At 48.2% G+C, this 20,597-nt stretch overlaps 9 protein-coding genes across 9 annotated transcripts; 4 read left to right on the plus strand and 5 right to left on the minus strand.

Annotated features, from left to right (window-relative positions):
- Nucleotides 1–501: 501 nt before the first annotated feature.
- On the plus strand, nt 502–2,077 carry N7518_008317 (NADH:flavin oxidoreductase/NADH oxidase family protein; the record flags this gene model as incomplete). Its single annotated transcript, XM_057189244.1, has 6 exons — nt 502–570; nt 634–736; nt 808–1,227; nt 1,282–1,301; nt 1,361–1,948; nt 2,012–2,077. The coding sequence occupies 6 exons, from the start codon at nt 502–504 to the stop codon at nt 2,075–2,077; spliced, it is 1,266 nt and encodes a 421-aa protein (XP_057040947.1).
- A 629-nt stretch (nt 2,078–2,706) lies between these two features.
- Nucleotides 2,707–3,125, minus strand: N7518_008318 (uncharacterized protein; the record flags this gene model as incomplete). Its single annotated transcript, XM_057189245.1, has 2 exons — nt 2,707–2,795; nt 2,861–3,125. The coding sequence occupies 2 exons, from the start codon at nt 3,123–3,125 to the stop codon at nt 2,707–2,709; spliced, it is 354 nt and encodes a 117-aa protein (XP_057040948.1).
- Nucleotides 3,126–4,601: 1,476 nt separating this feature from the next.
- N7518_008319 (uncharacterized protein) lies at nt 4,602–7,337 on the plus strand (the record flags this gene model as incomplete). The annotated part of the gene is made up of 5 exons (XM_057189246.1): nt 4,602–5,989; nt 6,045–6,467; nt 6,531–6,766; nt 6,819–7,019; nt 7,072–7,337. The coding sequence occupies 5 exons, from the start codon at nt 4,602–4,604 to the stop codon at nt 7,335–7,337; spliced, it is 2,514 nt and encodes an 837-aa protein (XP_057040949.1).
- A 406-nt stretch (nt 7,338–7,743) lies between these two features.
- N7518_008320 (putative C6 transcription factor) lies at nt 7,744–10,086 on the minus strand (the record flags this gene model as incomplete). The annotated part of the gene is made up of 4 exons (XM_057189247.1): nt 7,744–9,027; nt 9,078–9,768; nt 9,820–9,914; nt 9,967–10,086. The coding sequence occupies 4 exons, from the start codon at nt 10,084–10,086 to the stop codon at nt 7,744–7,746; spliced, it is 2,190 nt and encodes a 729-aa protein (XP_057040950.1).
- Nucleotides 10,087–10,559: 473 nt separating this feature from the next.
- Nucleotides 10,560–12,413, minus strand: N7518_008321 (putative MFS transporter; the record flags this gene model as incomplete). The annotated part of the gene is made up of 3 exons (XM_057189248.1): nt 10,560–11,211; nt 11,275–11,530; nt 11,585–12,413. 3 exons carry the CDS (start codon nt 12,411–12,413, stop codon nt 10,560–10,562), a joined length of 1,737 nt encoding a protein of 578 aa, XP_057040951.1.
- A 1,425-nt stretch (nt 12,414–13,838) lies between these two features.
- On the minus strand, nt 13,839–14,996 carry N7518_008322 (uncharacterized protein; the record flags this gene model as incomplete). Its single annotated transcript, XM_057189249.1, has 1 exon — nt 13,839–14,996. The coding sequence occupies one exon, from the start codon at nt 14,994–14,996 to the stop codon at nt 13,839–13,841; it is 1,158 nt and encodes a 385-aa protein (XP_057040952.1).
- A 434-nt stretch (nt 14,997–15,430) lies between these two features.
- Nucleotides 15,431–16,511, plus strand: N7518_008323 (uncharacterized protein; the record flags this gene model as incomplete). Its single annotated transcript, XM_057189250.1, has 2 exons — nt 15,431–15,467; nt 15,526–16,511. 2 exons carry the CDS (start codon nt 15,431–15,433, stop codon nt 16,509–16,511), a joined length of 1,023 nt encoding a protein of 340 aa, XP_057040953.1.
- Nucleotides 16,512–16,662: 151 nt separating this feature from the next.
- Nucleotides 16,663–17,138, minus strand: N7518_008324 (putative tubulin-specific chaperone Rbl2; the record flags this gene model as incomplete). Its single annotated transcript, XM_057189251.1, has 3 exons — nt 16,663–16,764; nt 16,815–16,901; nt 16,971–17,138. The coding sequence occupies 3 exons, from the start codon at nt 17,136–17,138 to the stop codon at nt 16,663–16,665; spliced, it is 357 nt and encodes a 118-aa protein (XP_057040954.1).
- A 1,063-nt stretch (nt 17,139–18,201) lies between these two features.
- Nucleotides 18,202–19,397, plus strand: N7518_008325 (elongin A domain-containing protein; the record flags this gene model as incomplete). The annotated part of the gene is made up of 3 exons (XM_057189252.1): nt 18,202–18,259; nt 18,320–18,396; nt 18,495–19,397. The coding sequence occupies 3 exons, from the start codon at nt 18,202–18,204 to the stop codon at nt 19,395–19,397; spliced, it is 1,038 nt and encodes a 345-aa protein (XP_057040955.1).
- Nucleotides 19,398–20,597: the final 1,200 nt, after the last annotated feature.

Raw genomic sequence — 20,597 nt, forward strand, 5'->3', positions numbered from 1 at the left:
AATTTAATATCACTTGTATACCATTATCCTACTATTTAGCTTGTTCACAACTTTACGTCAACACCTGTAGAGGTCGCAACATGTTCCAATCTAAGTTAGTAATGGCGTTCCTCACTGAGCGTCAAATATATCAAGCAGACTCGAAATTCAGGACGGATGAACCCAACTCCCCGAATTTCCCAATCCACATTTCTTCAACGTGGACCTCGGCCCCTGAAGACTCCACAATGCGAGACGGGGAGATCAATCTCTCCGCGAGATGACTAAGAGCTAATTTTCATTAACAAACTAGTTACAAATTGATGAAAGTGTCTGTTGTTCTTCCTTTGCAGATTTCTTGTTCTGGAATAGAGGTATGTCTGCGTTTTGAGTTGCGAGCAAATTGAGACTAACGTCATTAACAGCGTGTTTTGTGTCTGTTAGACTTCATCTATATCGCCAATTACATTAGACTGTATTCCTTACACTGTATATATTGATTGCATACGATACATATACGCCATGCCATCTCCCCTCGCAGACCCCGTCAAGCTCCCTTGTGGGCTTGTTCTGCCGAATAGGCTAGGCAAGGTACAAATCACATACGTTATTCACGCCTAGCGGCTATGCACAAATGGAACTAATATCTTCCAGGCCGCAATGGCTGAGATGATCGCCAAAACTAATCAGCCGACAAACGCCCTGGTTGATGCATATGAGCAATGGTCGGACGGTGGATGGGGGATGATTCTTACAGGTAAGGTCTAATTCCGCGAAACAAATGTCAAAATATATTCCAAAGGACACCCAACCCTAACATCTTAGCAGGAAACGTGCAAGTCGACGTGAACCACATGGGCAGTCCCTTCGACCCTGCCCTACACAGTGAATATAAAGACAGCGAAACCAACAGCTCCCTCGTCGCGCAATGGAAGAAATACGCCGACACCTGCCAAAAGCACGGCACACCGGCCATAGTCCAGATCTGCCACCCAGGTCGTCAGTCCTTCCGCCTTGCGGGTCATCGCGGAATATTCGCGCAGACACTCGCGCCCAGCGCCGTGCCCATGAAGGTTGGAGAGAGCTATTTCGAGAAGCTGATTGGGTGTTTGGTCTGGACCCAGCCCAAGGAGATGACGACTCAGGATATTGAAAGGGTTATTCGTCAGTTTGTTGATACCGCGAGACTTATGGCGGATGCTGGGTTTTCGGGTATTGAGCTGCATGGTGCGCATGGGTATTTGATTGGTAAGTTTTTTTTAAAAAATGTATAACCTCTTTGCTAATGGTCCGTCTATTTAGATCAATTCCTCAACGGCAAGGTATGACACTCTCGGTTCCCCTATCACCAGCCCAACACCAATACTAACCATAACCCCAGACAAATCTCCGCACAGATGCATACGGCGGCACACCCGAAAAGCGCGCCCACTTTGTCCTAGAGATCCTCTCTCAAATGCGCAAAGTCGTACCCGCGACGTTCGCAATCGGCATCAAGCTAAACTCAGCCGACCACAGCTCCACAATCTTCGAAGAAACAATGACGCAAATCGCACTTCTAGCCGAAGCCGGCATCGACTTCATGGAAATCTCAGGTGGCAGCTACGAAGACCCAAAGATGATGGGCTACGGCAAAGCCAATCCGGCAGCACCAGAATCGTCGCGCACCGCAGCGCGCGAAGCCTTCTTCCTCGAGTTCTCGAAGGAGGTGCGACAGCGCCATCCTGAGCTTGTGCTTATGTTAACCGGTGGGTTCCGCACGCGTGCTGGGGCAGAGGCTGCTATTAGGGATAAGGCTTGTGATCTTGTTGGTATTGGGCGGCCTGCGGCTATTGATCCGAAGTTCCCGCGTCTGTTGCTTGATGAGAGTGTCGGCGACGACGAGGCGCAGATGCCCTTGAATAAGGCGCCTATTCCGTGGTATACACGTTTCTTGCCGTTGCCTCTTATTGGGGCTGGGGCTGAGAGCGTAGGTTTTTTTCTTTCTTTTTGCTTTTGGGTGCTTTAGGCGGTTTGCTAACGAGTTTGGTAGACGTACTATGCTGCGCAGATTCAGAGATTGGGTAAGGGGACTGCTGCCATTGCGCCTCCTTGGTAGGCACTAAGCCATGGATGTTCTTGGGAAATTCTAGGGCATGGTATATTCAATATACAGAGGATGAGAAAGAAGAGGCAATCCTAGAAAGAAGTTGGCCTCTTTATACCAACCAACGCCAGTGAGATAGAGAATGACCTGGGGTTTAAGGTATAAATATAGGACGAACATAAACTACTGAAAGACCTCTAATCATATTACATTAAATAGTGCTCGGTTCCGTGAGGTATCAAATGACATGCGCAGATATTGATAGTATTGTTAGATAGAAATAATGCTAGGACTAGCAGCCCACCTGTTCGTCTTTCTCGACAGGAAATAACCTCAACTGAGTCAACTTTTCCTGTTCCTTCAACTCCCCTAGTTGTTGATGAAGGGCAACGTTGTCCTGAATCAATTTTTGAATCCACAGTGCAGCCTCCTCGAGAACATATTTTCTCGTGTATGACTGTCTCTCAAGCCCTGGCACAATGTGACAGAGTTCTTTATATCGGTCTCCAATGATCTCTCTCCTCTTCTTTTCCGATCGGCAGTGGCATAAGTTTTGTCCTGGCCTTTGCACACACCTTCTTTTCCTTTGTTTGAACTGGGTTCTGGCTTTGACACAGCTTGCCCGCTGCGTGCATTCAGTATCATCCGAAGAGAACATTTGGGCTTGGCTCGAGGATGAAGATGGCGATGGGGTTTCGGAGGGTCTTCCATTTTGTGGGACCATCGAGGTCTGAAATATCGGGAGTGTTAATCCATCCAGTTCCGATGGATTCTTCTGAGATGGCTCATATATACTTTCGGGAACATCAAAGCCAATGTCCATGGCGGTACACAAACCGGCCATGTTCCGCATCAGGTTCTGGACCAGGCGCTCCTCTGTCCAGGTACCGATGGGACTAGAGAAGCCATGATAGCAGAAACTGGGATCTGAACCCCATTGTAGACCTTCTTCGGCGGGCCATCGGTATCGGGAGATTGGTTGAGGTCTGTCGTCTTGCCAGGGACAGTAGTGTGAAAGGGTACTATAGTCCATTTGAATCGTCTGATTGGCGTTTTCCATTCGGAGATGTGGTAAATACCAAACTGGTAATGGGCTTCTTTGAATTGTGAAAGATAATCAGGTATCCAGCTGATATTGTACTTGGGTTTTAGATATTGCTTTAGGATTCTGTGGAAGACGATGTAACAGTACTTGATTTTGGATTTTTAATAAAAGAGCGACCTCGGGAAGTGAAGAGGATTAAATTTCTCCTAATATTTCGGTCAAGCAAGGTTCCTCGTTAATAATGAGGCAGCAGGGTTCCCTCGTCAATTCCGGGATGCACCCGGGATAGTACTTGCGGATCCGCGTCTGCGAAGGTGTATAGCGGCCAGTGGCCGAATGCCTAATGTTGCAGAGTTGATGCCTTAAATGCCTGATTTATGCCCGATTCTAGACCGCCTTTGATACCGCCTATACTGTGTTTTGTAAACGGAAGGCACTATTGTCATAGGGGCTAATCCCGATAAGGCAGTGTACCTCTTGGCACTCTATTTTCAGTACGCATGGCATTCATTATAGTCTCGCTACCTCTTATAGCAGTCGTATCGCCCCCTCCCGTAGTAGTTGAATCGGTAGAAAGGGCACGGAAGCGACCGCGAGCTTATTCTTGGGATACTTCGCTACGCTAGAGCTAGAGCTAGCGGGGGAAGATAGAGGATAAGGTTAGAGGAAGAGTAATAATACTCGAATTGGAGGGAGATGGAGGTTTGTATAGTAAGAACAACTTTCAGATCAGGAAATAAATAAATAAACAAATATATACGGTCGGAATATCTTCAAACCACCAAGACTTAGGCGAACAGAGATTTACATGGTAGGAATAGCTTTATTTTAGATGCTCTCTGTCATTGTAATTCAGGTATTTGCCAGTATAAAATCAGGCAAAATCAGGCATTCGACCACTGGCCGCTATACACCTTCGCACGCGTCCTCTACTACGAAACATCCATTCCTAATTTGACTTACTGTATTTTTCTCTATGCTCTTTAACTGTATATGCACATATTTGCGGAGTAGTGATTAGTAGTATTATTATTATTTACTTTCACTATTCATCTCTCAGCACACACCGGGTGCATCCCGCTCCACGTCTGATACAGGTCCTACCGACACCGACAATAACTACCCCTAATTGGGACATAAATAAGCTAATTAGGTTAGCAGTATCTCGTTGTCGGTGGGATTTTCCTCTCGTCCGTTCTAACAAATTTGACCAAGGAGTCCAATTATAGCAACTCAGGGTTAATCGGCGTGTTTATCTCTGTTGTGACTACGGAGTAGTGGACGTAGTGTTTGGTTTTCCTAATTCCGCGGGGTATGACACGTGACTATATGCCCGGGTACATTCCGGACAACAACAGTCTCGGGATTGTTCCACTGCTTTTCTCTCCTTTCTTCCGGTCACCACCCGGGTCACCAATAAAATTGTGTACCAGCAATATTGTGGGTCACACATACACTTAGCTGTGGCTTATAGGACAACTTGTCGAACAGATGCCTCCCAAAGGTGGAATTAATAAACGAGAGCCCCCGCGGCGTCGCAAGATTGCCCTGGCTTGCGAGTCTTGTCGAGATAAAAAGGTCAGGTGCGATGGTATCAAGCCAATTTGTGGCCCTTGCGCTCGACGCTCGTATACTGTTGACCAATGTGTTTACAAGCTGGATAATGCAAGGTTCGCCAGCAATGATGAATACCTGAAGATTCTCCATGATCGTATTCGAGAGCTTGAAGCAACATGCGCGAAAGGCGGGGTTGCTGTGCCACCTGGGCCTTCGCAACATGGAAACTACCGGGCATCTGCAAGTCAAAGCCTTGTGGGTGAAGATATGGATCTGGACGTAGAATCAAGGGCATCTGTTGCCGCGGAAGGATTACTAGGACTGGGATCCACCCCTGTGCCATCTGGACCAAGTCCTCTGTCTTCTTCAACGCCTACTTTTCAACCGCCAAGAATCCCCACGCCGAGGAATCGACCGGAAGCTGAGCGCTATAGATCTCCACATGCGGCACATCTGTCTCCTGAATCTGCCCACCCACGAGCAGGCAGCATATATGCTTCGCCGTCTCTCAACTCCCACGGTAATGTCACCGCCATGGGTGCAATATCTGTCGCAGAAGACGACCCAGGCACAGACTCTCCACAGGAGCAGCAATACTATGGGAACTCTTCAGTGGCCTCTTTTATGCGACTAGCAGGAGAGTCGATGCCATTGCAGTCATATATGTCAGCTTTGCGAGGCAACAAGAGTGAATCGTCAAGATCCCAGGGCTCTGATAAGGGGATTTGGCGAGATATAGGCCACCCATCGGTAGATCTTCGGTTCGATGACTTCTCTTTGCCCCCTCGATCTCTGGCAGACCATCTTCTTGAGTGTTACTTGGACAGAGTGCATTGTCTATTTCCATTTTTCCATCGCCCTAGTTTTGAGCAAGCGTATAAAAATCTCTGGGAGTCGGATAAGGCATCCAAGCCTGAGTTGCCACAGCTCAATATTGGACTCGGGGGCGCGTTTGATTGCGGTCCTAATTCAATTGTCTTCCATTGTGCACTCAATGCCATCTTTGCCATTGGCTGCTATTTCTCGGATATTCCGCCTGCGGATCGGGAGGCTGCGGTTTATTCATTTTTCCTTCGCTCAAAACGATTTGTGAATCTTGATCTTCTGGACATAAGCACTATCGGCGTGGTTCAAACGTTTCTGATCGTTTCACTTCTTCTTCAAAGTACTCCTTATCCGAATCGGTGCTGGAATGCAGTTGGAATGGCCTGTCGAGCTGGTCAAGGACTCGGATTACATGAGACAACCACACATTCCTCGAACAAGCCTCTGGAAATAGAAATACGGCGGCGAACATGGCATAGCTGCGTCATTATGGATATGTTTGTGCAATCGCTTTTCTGTTCTTTCTAAGACACAGCTAACAAATGAAAATAGGATTGTTAGCATGACACATGGCAGACCGAGCATGACCTCTCACATCTCACCGTTACCTCTGCCTGCAATGGGAACGGACTCCCAAGAAGCTGATCCTTGTGAGCTTAGTGGACAGCTCTGCGATCATAAGCTGGGATATATGACGTTCCACATTTCAACTATTGAATTATACAAAATTCTCGAGTCTATTCTATCCGAGGTCTATAACGCTTGGCAGAGTCGATCAAATAGCACTCGCACCAGTTCGCTGCGAAGCTCCAAACTTTGTAGCCTGGATGTGTTGATGGAGCTCGACGACAAACTTGCTGCTTATGAGGCTAGCGTGCCCCAGCCCTTGAATTGGACAGATGAACCTTCGTTGCATCGCTCAGGCATTGGCAATGCATCAACCTTCAAGCGCCAGCAGAATGTGTTACGTGCGAGGTAACTTGTTTCTATTTCTAGGATTTTGAGTTACAATTTCTAACTAAAAGAAAAACAAATTAGATTCATTCACCTCCGCCTTCTATTGTATCGCCCCATGTTTACTCAACTCTGCTCCGATGAGCGAGCAGGCTCATCACGCCGCTCTGATGTACAGCTCGGCGAGAAAAATATAATATACTCCTCAGTCTTCTCGAAATGTGCCTCCTCATGCGTCATGGCAGCCATAGATCTGGTCTCACTTGTTCATGAAACATATCGAACAAGCGTAACTGATGCATGGTGGTACAATGGGTTCTGTTCGTGATCGATTCCACTCATTGTTATTCATCGTCAACTAACATCTGCTAGACACATCCACTGCAGGGATCATCCTGATAATGTCATACTCCTGCCATTCAATCAGAGAGCAGGTCGATTCAAAAATCGTGGATGCGAGTTGGCGCAAGTGCGAAGAGATCTTAGCTTTTATGGCCATGTTCAGTCTCTCTGCACGCAACTCGTTGCAGTTCTTGCAAGTGACGCACCAACATATAATGCAAAACTACTCAGGTTTGTTGTTTAGTAATAGATCTTCACTGGGTACAGGCTAATTCTCGTATAGCTACTTGTCGGCCTGGTGTTGCTTCCTCGTTAGTTTCTACTCAGCTGCACCAAAGGGGCAATCAACAACTGAACCGACTTGATTTGTCATCGCAGCCTACTGAGCCGATATCAGACGAACACAATCTCCGTCACGAACCCAATAACATGGAATTCAATCCTTTTACATCTTGGGATGAGATAAGCTTGGGACAGGAAGACTTTGGATTCCTTGGGAGACTTGATTTGCCTGATCTTGCAGGTTGGTTCACAGATATACCGCCTTGAACACATCATGAACGTGAATTCTACTTCAAAATATGCAATATGGGCCATAAGACTAGACTGACTGATGCTAGTCGACTAATTCGCAAAACACCACCAGACACCGAACAAGCATAGAACTGAGCTTAGGAGTCGGTCGTCGAATGTATTTTCAAAATACCGGCTCAATTGCCTCATCAGTGGATTGGAGTAGGGGCTGGCATTTTGCCAACTCTTATTATTCTTTTATTTCCAAACAAAAAAGAAATCCCACGAGACAAGCATGGGAAAGCCCCCACACCATGATGGGTAGATCTTAGAAAATGCGATCTGTCCTATTATATCATAATATAGAGTATCATATTCCATCCCTCGCATGGGCATAATAGAAGGAATAGGAAAGTTGCACAATGAACGGCCCAAAAAGACATCACATAGAATCAAAGAGTCTCGTATCACCATGACTCCAAAAAGTCCCAGACAGATTCTCCAAAGTCTCAAAGTCCGGCACCCACAGAGGATCACTCTCATCCTGATCAATCCACGGCGCCAGCTGCAACGCCATCCTAACCGCGTGCTCGGAATCATCAGCCGGACAACCCTGCGGCTGGGGCGTAGCACCCGCAGTATCTGGAGCCAGCCCCGTCGGGTTGACCGGGGGGAACTTATCACTACCCGACATGCCGGGAGCAGTAGTAGAATTCCAATTAATCCCATATTGGGCCGTCATCAGCTCCGCCATTCCGGCATTGCGGGCAGTCTCATTGCCCTGCAGTTTCTCCATGGCGGCATTGACAAGTAGCTCGAAGGCGTCGCGGTATTTCTTGACCCATGCTGCGCGCTCGCCCATTACAAAGAGGACTGTTGAGCAAGCGCGGATGTCGTTGCTCATGCGGACGGACCAGACTTGGTCTGTGTGTGTCCACAGCGCGTAGAGGAGGGTGATTCCGGCCATGAAGACTGTTTGCACGGCTAGGAAGGAGTGGCCATATTCCAGGGTTTGGTGGAGGCGCTTGTGGGATTGGCATATGTTTCCTGCTGCCAGGATGCAGATTTGGTAGTATGGGTCCGTGATTGGGAGGAGGGGGAGGAATGGCTGGATTAGTAGTCGGACTGCTCGGTTGAAGTGCAGCATTGGGTAGTCGAGATCTGGACCGCTGAATCGTAATAGGGCGGATTCTTTCCATTGTTCCAATTCGATGTATAGAGGGTCCATTTTTGGTCGGAGAGAAGATAGGGGGCGGTCTGCGCGGTAGATTTTATGTTGGATGCGGGAGTCGATGCGACGGAGTTTGAAGAGGTAAATTGCGAATGTCAAGGTTGTGGTCTTGTTTGGATCTAGGGGTGCTGTGAGTAGTGTGGGGTCTTCAATGTCGTCGTCCACTTCTAGTGGGAGGTCAAGATCAATGTGACGATCGGATATACTGAACGGGCGACCGAGAGACATTGATACCACTCGCTCTAAATAGTATACAGTCCAAAATAGCCTTCGTCGCATCTGAGTGGTAAATGGATCCAGATTGCTTTCATTTGCCTTTCGGTGAAGACCTAGATCGATAGCAGTACGCATAGCAAGTCCAATCATGTACCACATTCCATGACTGGACGCAGTTCGGAGGTGGTACACGACAAGAAGAACCATGGCCTCGATATTATCAATCGATCGTGCTTCACACATCGTGGGAACATGCTGCAAGGCGGCAGTATAGAATCGCTAAAACTTGTAAGCGTCGGCCAGTCTTAACGCTTAATGAATATGATTACCTCGGGAGTCGTGTACGCATATTTCTCACTCAGCCGAAGCATTGTTGCACCGATTGCATAGACCAAGTTGAGTTTGAAAATAGCAAATCGATCAGACCGAGTAAGGTCCTCACGCTTGATCTTCGCTAATCGCCATCGATCTCCATGAATCTGCCATACATGTTTTCTATTAAGAAATGGATATCGAGAATGAAGTCGGGTGAAATATGTTTCGAGTATTCTTGCCCCCATCTCATCAGTTGGAGGTTCAACATTCGCCGGCAAGAGATCTTCCATTCTCGTTGTCCGATCTCGAATTTGAGTGGCGCTGGGCTGCTCCGAGGGCCCGTGTGCTTGGCCAGCCTTACTTCGAGAGCTACTGGCAGCGGTAGTTTTATGTTGCATTCTTGAGATGAATTGGTTCCATACACTCGTTTGGACCATCTCTCCCAGATCGGCAGCGAGTGAAAGACCAGAACTGGATCCTACGTATGCAGGGGCCTCGGAGCCGCTCAGGGCAAGAAGGCCCACGATTTCTCCGACCGGGTTATTGTCAAATCCCGAGGTAGCTGTGTGTGGCGTTGTGTTACCACCTTGTGGAGAGAACAGCGAAGACGCCGTATATGTAGCGGTATTCCCGTCTGATGATCGATCCGACTCCACAAGTTTACGCTCAAGGAACACTACACGCTCCTCTAAGCCACGTGTGTAACTGGTATCCAAATTAGTTCTTTCCCGGCTACTACATATACTTGGACCTTACTCATTCTGACGATCTTTGTCCTCTCGGACGCTGGACTTGTCGCACGGGACACCCGCCTTCAAGCAGTTCGAACAAGTCGGACATTCGTTGTCGCACTAAAAGCCGTTAGTCTAGATACTTGTAGCCATCCTACCGATTGGAACTCACCTTCTGCTTCCGTGTCTTGCAGCGAGTGCATGCCGTCCTCCCGCGTTTCCGCGGGTTATGATCTCGCGATACGGGACTTGTCTGCCTTGATGACTCGGAGCTCTGCCCGGGCGCATACATATCGGATTTGCTGGAAAATATCAGCTTTAATTTGGAACATGAAGACGCCGGTGAAGCGCCATTGTAGGTGCGATTGAGATTGAAAGAGATCGGAGATGTCGTTGGATCGGAATGCCAAGACAAGACGTCTCCTAGTATTAAGGCTAGCCTATAGTTTACGAGGCGTCTAGGATAAACACCCGAACTTTTTGCTTCTTTGTTTTCTGCGGTTTTACTACTTGTGATAAAAGAGATATTTCGAAGGGTTGAAGAAATCAGAAGCACATCTTACAAGTTCCAGTTTACCAGATAGCAATATTGACATCAAGACTCCGTAGCTCGGACAATCATAAGCGCCAATTGATGCTCGTATTATATTAACATATCGTAAACTATACAAACTTTTTGCTTTTCGGTATCACACGCCGCCCAAGGAAATCCAGATCTAGCCAAATCAAAGAGTTATCAAGTCCCTATATGCCTTAGTACATGCCTCAATGCTGCTCCTTCTCCCCATATTCCTCAGTATTAGGTTCCGCCCGGGAAGGTGGCATGGATGATTCGGCGAATGTTGACGCAGAATGGCGCTTCTCGACCTGGTGGTATGTCTCAAGACACTCCTCGGGATATTCAGAAGTAACCGCCTCGGCATCTCTCTCTTCTTGGGCCTTTCCCTTTTCCTCCTCCAGCTCTTCCGGCTCTTTCGGTCGTTCCAGACCTCTGTCACGCACGAAAATACATGCCAGGAAACACACACCGATGACGGGGACTTGTAGAATGAATACTGCGTGGGAAGCCTTGCTGTAAGAAAGCAGAATTGAAGCCCACTCAGTTGCACTGATGTTCGCTTTTGAAGGAAGTGAGTACGAAGACTCTGCCAAGTACGCGAATTTGGTTGGTAGATTAGAGCGAAGAGCAGCCTGAAGAATTGCTGCAGAGATGGCGAGGCCACATGAACCACCAATGCAGCGGAAGAAGTTACGGTTCGCAATCACAACTGCTCTTTGGGATTTAGTGCAATGGGCTTGCAGGGCCACGAGAGTGGGCTGGAATGTGAAGCCAATTCCGGCGCCCATAACTGCCACAATGACTGCAATAACAGCCGGATGGGTGTGGATACCGAATAATAACATGAGGCCCGACCCCCTATGAAAATGATATCGTCAGTATGGGACCAAAGTAAGAGCTTTTAGGCATCGATCAACGTACAAAGTCCACAAGCCAAATCCAATCCAAATAATTTCGCCATAGCGCTTTACTCGTGTGATGTATAGCCCGGATGTAATTGAGAAAGTTGACTGGGCCGCAACCATGGGACATGTCATGGCCGCAGAGGCAATTGGCGACCAGCCACGGGCATTCTGGTAGTACAATGGCAGATAGTAAAGGCTTGACTGGTAGACTGCACCATACAGAAAGCTCTGCAAGAATATTGCAGAGATGACCTTATTTTTGAAGAAGACCACTGTTTTATGTCAACTGGATGTCCTTTTACTACTATGGGGGGATCAAAACATACCTGGTAGCATCGGAAGTGTTGCAACTTTCCATTCAATAAGCAAAAATGCAACGATTGCACAACCTCCAATAACAAGCATACTAATGACCATCGGTGAATCCCAGGGGAAATAGGATCCACCACCCGAGATAGGAATCAAGAGAAAAATGATACCAATGGACGATGCGAGCAGTCCGAACCAGTCGATGCGCCCAATATTCTCACGGAAGTTATCTTTGCGTGCATTATTCGGAATGAGGAAGTATCCAACGACTGCAGAGCAAGCAGCCAATGGAGAAATCAACCAGAAGAAACCGCGCCACGTTGAACGCATGATGAATGCAGCACCCAGAAACGGCCCAATGATATTACCAAGACCCAGAGATGCACCTAGAATACCCTGGTATTTGCCTCGCTTTTCTAGGGTCACGATATCGGAGACAATAATCATTGTCAGAGAGGTAACACCACCACCAGCGACACCAGCCAGGCCTCGGAAGACATAGAACATAGCCGGGTTCTGAGACAAGCCACAGAGCAGGTCTGCAATACACAGCAAGACCAATGCGGAGATGTACATGACTTTCCGGCCAAAGATATCTGATAGTCGGCCGTACAGCACGGTGAACACGGTGTTTGCAATTAGCGACGAAGTTCCAGCCCAGGAAATGGTGTTTTGGGCACCCAGCTCGCGTGAGATCGTTGGTAGTGTAACACTGATGCCATTCTGATCCACCATACAGATCAGCAAGGAAATTGCAAGGCCCGTGAAGACAACCATGAGTTGCGCGAAGGGGAGAATATTTGTTTGGTCGTGAAGGGCCTTTTCGGCCTCTCGTTGTCGATTCATGGCTGCAGATGTAGCGGTGCCAAGCTTGCTCAAAGAGGTAATTTCCCTTAGATTATCTGAGATGTTCCGTAAAAGGCCATGGGGCTTGAAGTGTAGAAGATATTGCAACACGGAGTATATTAAGGTTGGGAGGGGCTTGGCGTTATACTATCCGAAGCACAATTGTATGGAATGAGGAGGGTCCTAATGTTATTTAAAGAAATAAGCTAATAATCCCACGGCAAGTCTGTTCATATAAGAGTCATTCAATTGATAAGAAAAGTTTTTCCCTAGCAGGATTTTAGTGCCTTTCGATCCATCGGCAACTGAGCGATTGGAGCTTGAGCGCCGCTGGCAGATGTCATATCGGATCCACGTCCGATGCAAGTGAGTATCTTGTGTGCCTGGTTTTCATTGTAGCCCAATATCGCCCCGATGAATGGCGATCCAGACACTGTTGGCTCAATTCCGTAACATTTTGTCGTGCGGTTGACGAAGAGCAGAGTCTGTTGTGGATCCGTGGGGTCGGATATCCGATCGGACCTCCGATGGCTGACTAACCAGTTACCGAATCTAGGAATTTAGGCCTTTATCTCCGGATATTTCTCCGAAGTAAGTGTCGCCACTATTTTTCTGCTTGATCGCTTATTGTGTGGTCACTTTGACCAATTGGGCTACTAGTATTATTATTTGAAAGACGCATATGTACCCTTTAGCGACGTCACACCGCCGCCTATGCTGAACTCTTTGTGAGTCCATAACCGAGGGCACTTTTGACGAAGGCAAGCCGTTGGGCTTTGGTATAGCTTCTATAGCCTAGCTCTCTTCCTCTATCAACATCGCCACAAATTTATCTAAGTAGTTCAAAATTTCACCATGGTCTAGTTGTTTTTACCAATTGGGGAGAGCGGGTTTGCGCAAGGTCGTCCAGCTCTGCATGGGGGAAGAAACTTTGTTCTAGGGAACGTACTCAGAATGCAATTAGCTGATGGTCTCAGAACTAAGCAGATAGGATTCGCCCCTCAATAAAGGTGGTATCAAAACAAGATTAAACAGCGTAGCTCGTTGACTTCATAACAATATTAGCCCTGATGATATTATCCAGCCCCAGGTCATTCTCGGATATTACTTCCTCAGCATAAGAGGAACCAATATAGAGATCTCAGGGTCAAAATCAAAACAGAGATCCCAGAAAAGACTCATCGAACTAACCCTCTTCAGAGTTAAGTTAGATGTTGCCATCGTGTCCTGGATTGAGCATCCAAACTTCTAATATTGACGTCTCATAGAACGTGTAGAAATTCAGAGACCGGAACGGCCAAGGCATCGAATACCATACATTGAGTAAAGTCAGCTAGTTCTCGTGTTGGCTCAGGTTGTAGCGTGCAAGAATGAATACCAATCTCAGCAACACGGTGGCCGATATCATCCTCTTAACATGATATTTTAGGTATGTGCCGGTCCAATTTGAACCCCTAGGCCATCACTAGACCAGGCATTCTGAATGGTAGATGTGTTGGAAGCATTAACCTCGTAAGCAGGGATTTCGCCGACTGCATTGCTACTGCTACCAACACCATTCTGAGTAGACCCGTGTCTTGGGATAATGCCAGGACTCGGTACAGCATGATGGACCATATAGCTGGCACCGGTGACATTGCCCTGGTTTAGGAAGAAGCTCTGATTCCGTGATCCGCAGGTTGTGCAGGTGAATTCAATCTTGAAATTGGTAAGAACCATCTGGGGGACGGCATCATGATCACTGCGCTCAGGGTAGTCTTTCGGACGCCCAGCCATTCCTACTGGTAAAGAGGCAGCAGTCTGGAATTGTACCCCTGATTGTATAGTCATTGGATGTGGGCTGTGATTAAAAGAGGGTTGGTTTGATGTGGGAATATGTACGTGTGGCACCTGGGGTGGAGATGGCAGGGCTTGGGAACTAGATGGTGGAGCAAGTACGTGGTTTTGGGGGGTCTCGGTTGGGGACACGTTATCATCATCGATTGATGATGATGGGATATGCTCGGAAAGCCAGTGATTCTCAGATATATCTCCATATGCGTGTACCCCTTCCCCTTGCGACTCGGGGGATTGCTCAGGCGACTGTCGTTCCTCCGTACTCATCTTGACATCCAGCTCATGTTCATCATGGCCCTCAGCATGTCGTGGTTGAAGTTTGGTAAGCGCTCGCTGTGCCTGGCGCAGAGATATGTCATACCCATGGTAGCGTTTTACAGCATCCACGACATCCTGGGCTCGTATTTTCGACTTCATATCGAAAAGCTTTGGGATCTCACTCAGCAGAAATCGCACATGAGAAGCTTCAGAACGAGCTGGCGTGTCCTCAGGGGAATTTTCACTCCGACGGCAACTATGGCTGTCTTGAAGACTGGTGATGTAGGTCGCATTTTTGTTTGAGCGACAGACCACACGAAAGAAGCAATTTGCCGATGATCGACATCCGATAACCACGCTCTTCTTGTTGCTACGGACCACACGAAGCTCCCAGTGTTGTCTCACTGATATGCTCCGTACCACTGTTTTGAACTCTTCTAGAGAGCAAAACCGCTGGCCCACATGGAGGCCGGAGTACATCTCCGTCATAGCGATGAACCTGGGGCAAGTACAGAGGACACAAAGAAATCAGTAGCTAGGAAAGCAGTCACAGATTCTTGCGCGACAAAGTTCATCGGGTCTCTGGTTGTGGCTTCACCAGGTCGTGCTTGCAAACAGCTTGGGATTGCGGAGTACCGCGAGCGATTCTGGGTAGGTTTGAGTTGGTCTCTAGCCAAAAAGCCTCGGGGGCTATGAGCAATATGTAAAAGAAAGTCGATTACTCCTGTTAGGCAGCACAACTGGTTGAATAATGGCCATTAACTGGAGTCAATAAGGTTAAGGCGGAGTTTAAGTGCCAGACCGCTCGGCTTCACTTTTCATATCCCTCCCCGCTTCGATCAGCTTGAAGCCGTGCACCCTTTCAATACATATATCTTGCTTTATTAAACTTTGAGATCGAATTTCATAATCAGATACACAAAATGGCTTCATACGGGCTGCTAGGCCAGCCAGAAGAAGGTCGAGTCCACTCCAGCTCTGTCCTCCCAAGTCAACGTTAACGGCCCAGCTTTTACAGATGCGCTCCACAAATCGCGTCTCCTCAACGTCGAAGAAAAGCCATTCAAGCGAATCTCAAAACGACTATTGAACCCCGAATCCCTCATTGTCTCGCGATCCACGCTCCCTCTCACCCCTCCTCCCGAAGAGACCGACGCCGATTCCGATGCGACCGCAACAGAAGCTGAGAAACAGAAAAGACTAGAAGAATGGCACCACTTTCGCGAGGATGTCGCACTCGACTTTGCCACCTTTGAGGGCAGCATTGCGCGTGTGCAGTTTCTTCTTACCAGCAACGAGCAAGAACGACAGCGATATGCTACCGAGCGAGTTCAGATTCTGTCGACAATGCAGTCTGTACGAGAAAGCACGGCCGATCTACGAACTCAGCTTGAAGAGGCACAGCGACTTCTCTCCTTGCGAAAGACCTATGACGAATTGACGGACAAAATCACGAGCAACCGCCTACTCAAGCCGCGCGAAGACCAGTCAGCGAACCTTCAGAAATTGCGACTGGAGATTGCAGATCTCGAGAAGGAAAGCAAGGATTACGCCATGACCTGGGCTGAGCGCCGTGAGCAGTTCGGTCGTATTGTAGACGAGGGGATGCAACTCCGTCGCCTGATCCGCGATGAGAAAGAGGAAGTCGAGCGCCGGGAAGGCATGCAGGAGGGCGAAGACGGCGACGATGGAGATGTCACATCCAAGGGCAAGGCTAGCAGTGGAAACACACCTCCTGGTCCTGAAAACGATGCCATGACCCCCTCTCAACACGGCCAAGACGATGCCGGTCGGCCATCTGGTCTGCAGGTTCAGAAGCCCGGGGCTGCCGGTGCTGCGTCACCTTTGCGGCAAGTCACAACTGCCCAGAGCGATGGGGCACGGGAGGATACCAATATGCTTGATGAAGGTGAAATTTCTGCGGTTAGTGATGGCGAATTATCCGAGCTCGAGGAAGGAGAGGAACTCCCCGACGATTTCAGCGGGAAGATGGATACTACCTGAAGATGCATTTCGGCATGTACATTACTAGCACTAGCAAGGAGTTCTGGTTTTTGGTCTGGCGTTGGGCATGGCTTCAATTTATTGAATGATACTATGGAATCTTTCACCTTATGGGTAATTTTTTTTTGCTTTGATGTAATTGACATATCTTTCACGAAATCACGCGCTGTGCGGTCTTAGCTTGAGCAATGGCTTCTTTGGCAGCGGTGATTTGCTCAACGTTGCTGTCCGATCCCTTTTTGCCCTCCTCGATCTATCAAAATTGGTTAATAGAATCCAAGAATACAGATAGGTGGTACTCACAATCAAAGCTTCCAGGTTCGCAACGGTCTGCACAATCTTCTCCTTCAATGTGGGCAGGACCTTCTTGGTCTCTTCAAGAGACATGTGCTATCGTTCATGTCAGCATTAGAGGCAAGATGATATGGTGGAAGCAAAGCTCATGTACAAGGCACATACCTCTTGTTTCAGGGTATACTCGCGGTTCTCGTCGCCACCAGTGGTATCAGCCTCCAGCTTCTTGATACGTTCAGCCTGCTGCTGAAGCTCCTTGTGATAAGAAGCTTCCTCCTTGACCAAGCGGGTCACGGAGGAAGTGGTGATCTCGAGCTGCGAACGGGGTGCCATTGTGATTATCTGTGTGAAGGGTCAGACGTATCCGAGGTTTTGAGTCCAGGCCTTGTATGATATTGCCGAAAGAGGCGCCATATGACGAGAAGGGTATGTTCTAATCGACGCTATTGGAATGCTCGAATGATAGCAGTACGACTAGCGTTGCTGGTACCATTGTTCGAGGCACTGTGTATATAGGCGAGCATCACGGCAGAAAGAGATACTGTAATAGACGTACCTGTGAGTCGTATCTGAAGCAGAATTTAGTGATATGGTGAGCTGATTTTCGATTTCTCAAAGTTCTTTGAAATGCCCCTCGATGATGCTATCAAGATGATGATTGCATTGTTTGCTACATCACGTGCTTACAACGACAAGTTCCGAAGACAATGGATCCGAGACACTACAGAATGAATGCAAGAAGCCGCTGGAATATAAAAAGCTGCTTCGAAAGGGAAAAGAGCTTATGGTCGGCATTTCAGCGACCTCCCAATAATTTGTGAATCTGGAGATGTCGTATAAATGGATAAATGAAGGTTTCGTCTGTACTATAAACTAGAGCATCTGACATTACTTCCAGGGTTGCTACGGAGTATATGTGTGCCGATTGCATAATCCTAGGGGCAACAAGGTTGATTTTGAGATTCACAAGAGATAGCGTCGTCGTTGTGGTTGATTCACGAGTAACGACAAAATGAAGCCTGAATTCCTCAAGTAGGTATCTTGATGATGCAGACCATCAATTCTCACTTGAGCAGACAGCAGATCTTACGAATATTCAATCAGTAGAGTCCGTAGCTGTGGCTAGGAAACATTAGAACAAAGAATATCAAATGAAGCAACGAATCGACGCAGCCAATCAGCGTCGACCGCGTGATCATCCTTTTATTTAAAGCCGAGACTCCTATCATCGACAACCACGAGAATCGCGTCGCATCTGGCATCTTTTGGTCTGTCCTTTATTCTTTTGAATGCGACTGCGCCTCGTATACTCTGTTATATCTAGTACTTGCTTTCACCTCATGTCGCATATCTTATGGTACCCAATTCGGCTTGGACCATTGCCGTCATAAGCAAAATGCCAGCCCCATCACTGCTTCACCTGGCTACAGCCACGGCTATCCGCTTCATCAAGGGTATAGATGAAACGAGCTCTCTCATTTTGCAAGACTCCGGACTAACTGTGTGATCTTCAGACCTGGATAATCTGGGGGCCATGCCATACTCACTCGCCCGTCCTATTTTGCTTAATATCCATAACCCCGAAAAGCTGGTACGTCTACTAGACCTCACTGTCTAACTATTCTTTCACCCGCGCTTCATTTTCAGTTTCAAGTTCATTTTCTAATATCATTCTTTCTAAATCTGTAGCATGTTATGGAGCTCGCATCCCCCCACCTCGCCGAAGAAGACGAAGAACTGTGGCTTGAGCTCATTAAACGGGACATTCCTGAGTGGGAAACGTACCACCTCCCGGATAGTACCAACAACTGGTATGGGGTTTACTGTGATCTCCGCGACCAAGTCCAACGTTCTCTTGATGCCGATGCGGAGAGAATGAAGATGGCGATTGACGGCATCAGTGCAAAGCGTGCACTCCTCACCCCCAAACTCATACCCGAGAGCAAGGGCTTGCGCATGGCCGGATCCCGACCGTCTGTGCGACAGCGTCATGCTCCATATGATCGCAGGATAGGCGGTGGTGTTGAAAAGAAGCCTAGTATCTTCCAGCCGCAGAAACGCAACACCGCGCTGACGATGCCTACGAAGTCCCTCAACAACCGTGCGTCGCAAGTTAAGCGTGCACCGATCGGTCTGGTCGAAGAACACCGCCGCCCCGCCGAGCAGCCGGCACCACAGCCGATATCAAAGGCGCAACCTCTTCCCCCACGAATCAGCCGGCGGCCCGGCATGCTTCCACCCTCACTTCAGCACCCCATGCTAGGCAAGAATGAGGCGCGACTACGCGCACTGACTTCCACCGCCTCCACCGCCTCACCCCGTGGTGCATCCAATAGCGATTCGTCTAGCGTAAAGAAGTCACCAGCTGTGGCCACTGAGCCCATGCCTAAGCTGAAGCGCCGTCCGACCTCCCCCACTCGTGGTGCCGAGACACCCTCTTCTTCTTCTTCATCTCTTCCCGCCTCTCACACCTCTTCTCTCCCCTCCTCCCGCCCACCTTCCTCCGGGCCTCCTCTTTCCCGCCCGGGCGTTATTCGTCGGCGCCCGGCGCCGAGCATTTTCATGCCGGCAAAGCGACGACATTTATCGTGATCTTTGGATTACTTTGATTCATATGCTCATATGTTCTCCGAAAGGAGGCCCTCTACGTATATGCCTATGTGGGACATAGGTAGTTTAGGCTCGTTCTGATACCCGGGGTGGGATGCACCCCACTTGCGATTCACTTGGTGGTAGTTTTTTATAAAAGGTATTAACTAAAATTACATTTTTATTCACAACTCCGGCTCTGTATATAAGGTTGATATGGGTCTGCTTTTCCAATGCTACAAGCTATATCCCTCTCTTCAACAATGCGAATGACTTGGGCGTACAAAAGACTGGAAATCCTTCAACTTTCTCAAGTTTAGCTATTTCGGAGAGTGCAACCAAGGCTGCTGGTCGCACCTATTGTGTTCAGAACTCAGTCAGCTAGGCTATTTTACAACATCCTTCAGGGCTTCATTCCAAAACATAGTAAGCGGTACTGATGTCTTTATCCCGCCGCATAGCGCAAATATACTGAAGTAGATCTACAAAGCCCGGAAGTAGAGTCAAGATGGGTATACAAAACCAAGCCAGTCCATGAAAGGAGCTTAGGTCCTTGAGGGAAAAAAAGAGGACACTAATAAATGAAAATCATTCAACCCAGAACACCCAGTATGCAACTACCTTTCCATTTAAGCTCAAATTCCATTGCTCCACCGCGGTCCCTGCAGTTCGAATCCTCGCAAAATGGGATGCGGGATGGAAAAGCACTAGTTCCTCAACTGATTAACATTGCTGCAGAAATGTGGTATCTAAAAATGACAAAAAGATGTTACATCAACATCGCAGCGCATCCTCCACGCAGAGCGAGCACGAGGTGGAGCGTGGCGCCACCTTCGAGGTTATATTCTGAGGCTGTCTTGTCGTCCGCCCTATTAATGAAAAGTTGTCAGCTTGGGTTTGTTTGAGTAGGGGGAAATAACTGAGTGAGTAGTTTCTTACATCTGCTTGCCGCCGAAGATAAGTCGTTGCTGGACCGGAGGAATTCCCTCCTTCTCCTCAACACGCTCCTTTATCCGGGAGACCTGAATAGAACCGTCCGTATCAGTATAGGCGCATTCAGAGGGCGTTGATGCAGCGGGGCTTGTGGGTGTTGTTTCAGTAGAACGCTAGAGTGGTTCCGTGCGGGGAGGAGCCGGAAATGCATCAAGGCGGGTGGTTTACCTTGTAGTCAGGCTCGATATCGAGCTCGATCTCCTTGCCAGT

The sequence above is a fragment of the Penicillium psychrosexuale genome (assembly GCF_028828465.1).
Source record: "Penicillium psychrosexuale strain IBT 29551 chromosome Unknown utg000004l, whole genome shotgun sequence".
NCBI classification, from domain to species: domain Eukaryota; kingdom Fungi; phylum Ascomycota; class Eurotiomycetes; order Eurotiales; family Aspergillaceae; genus Penicillium; species Penicillium psychrosexuale.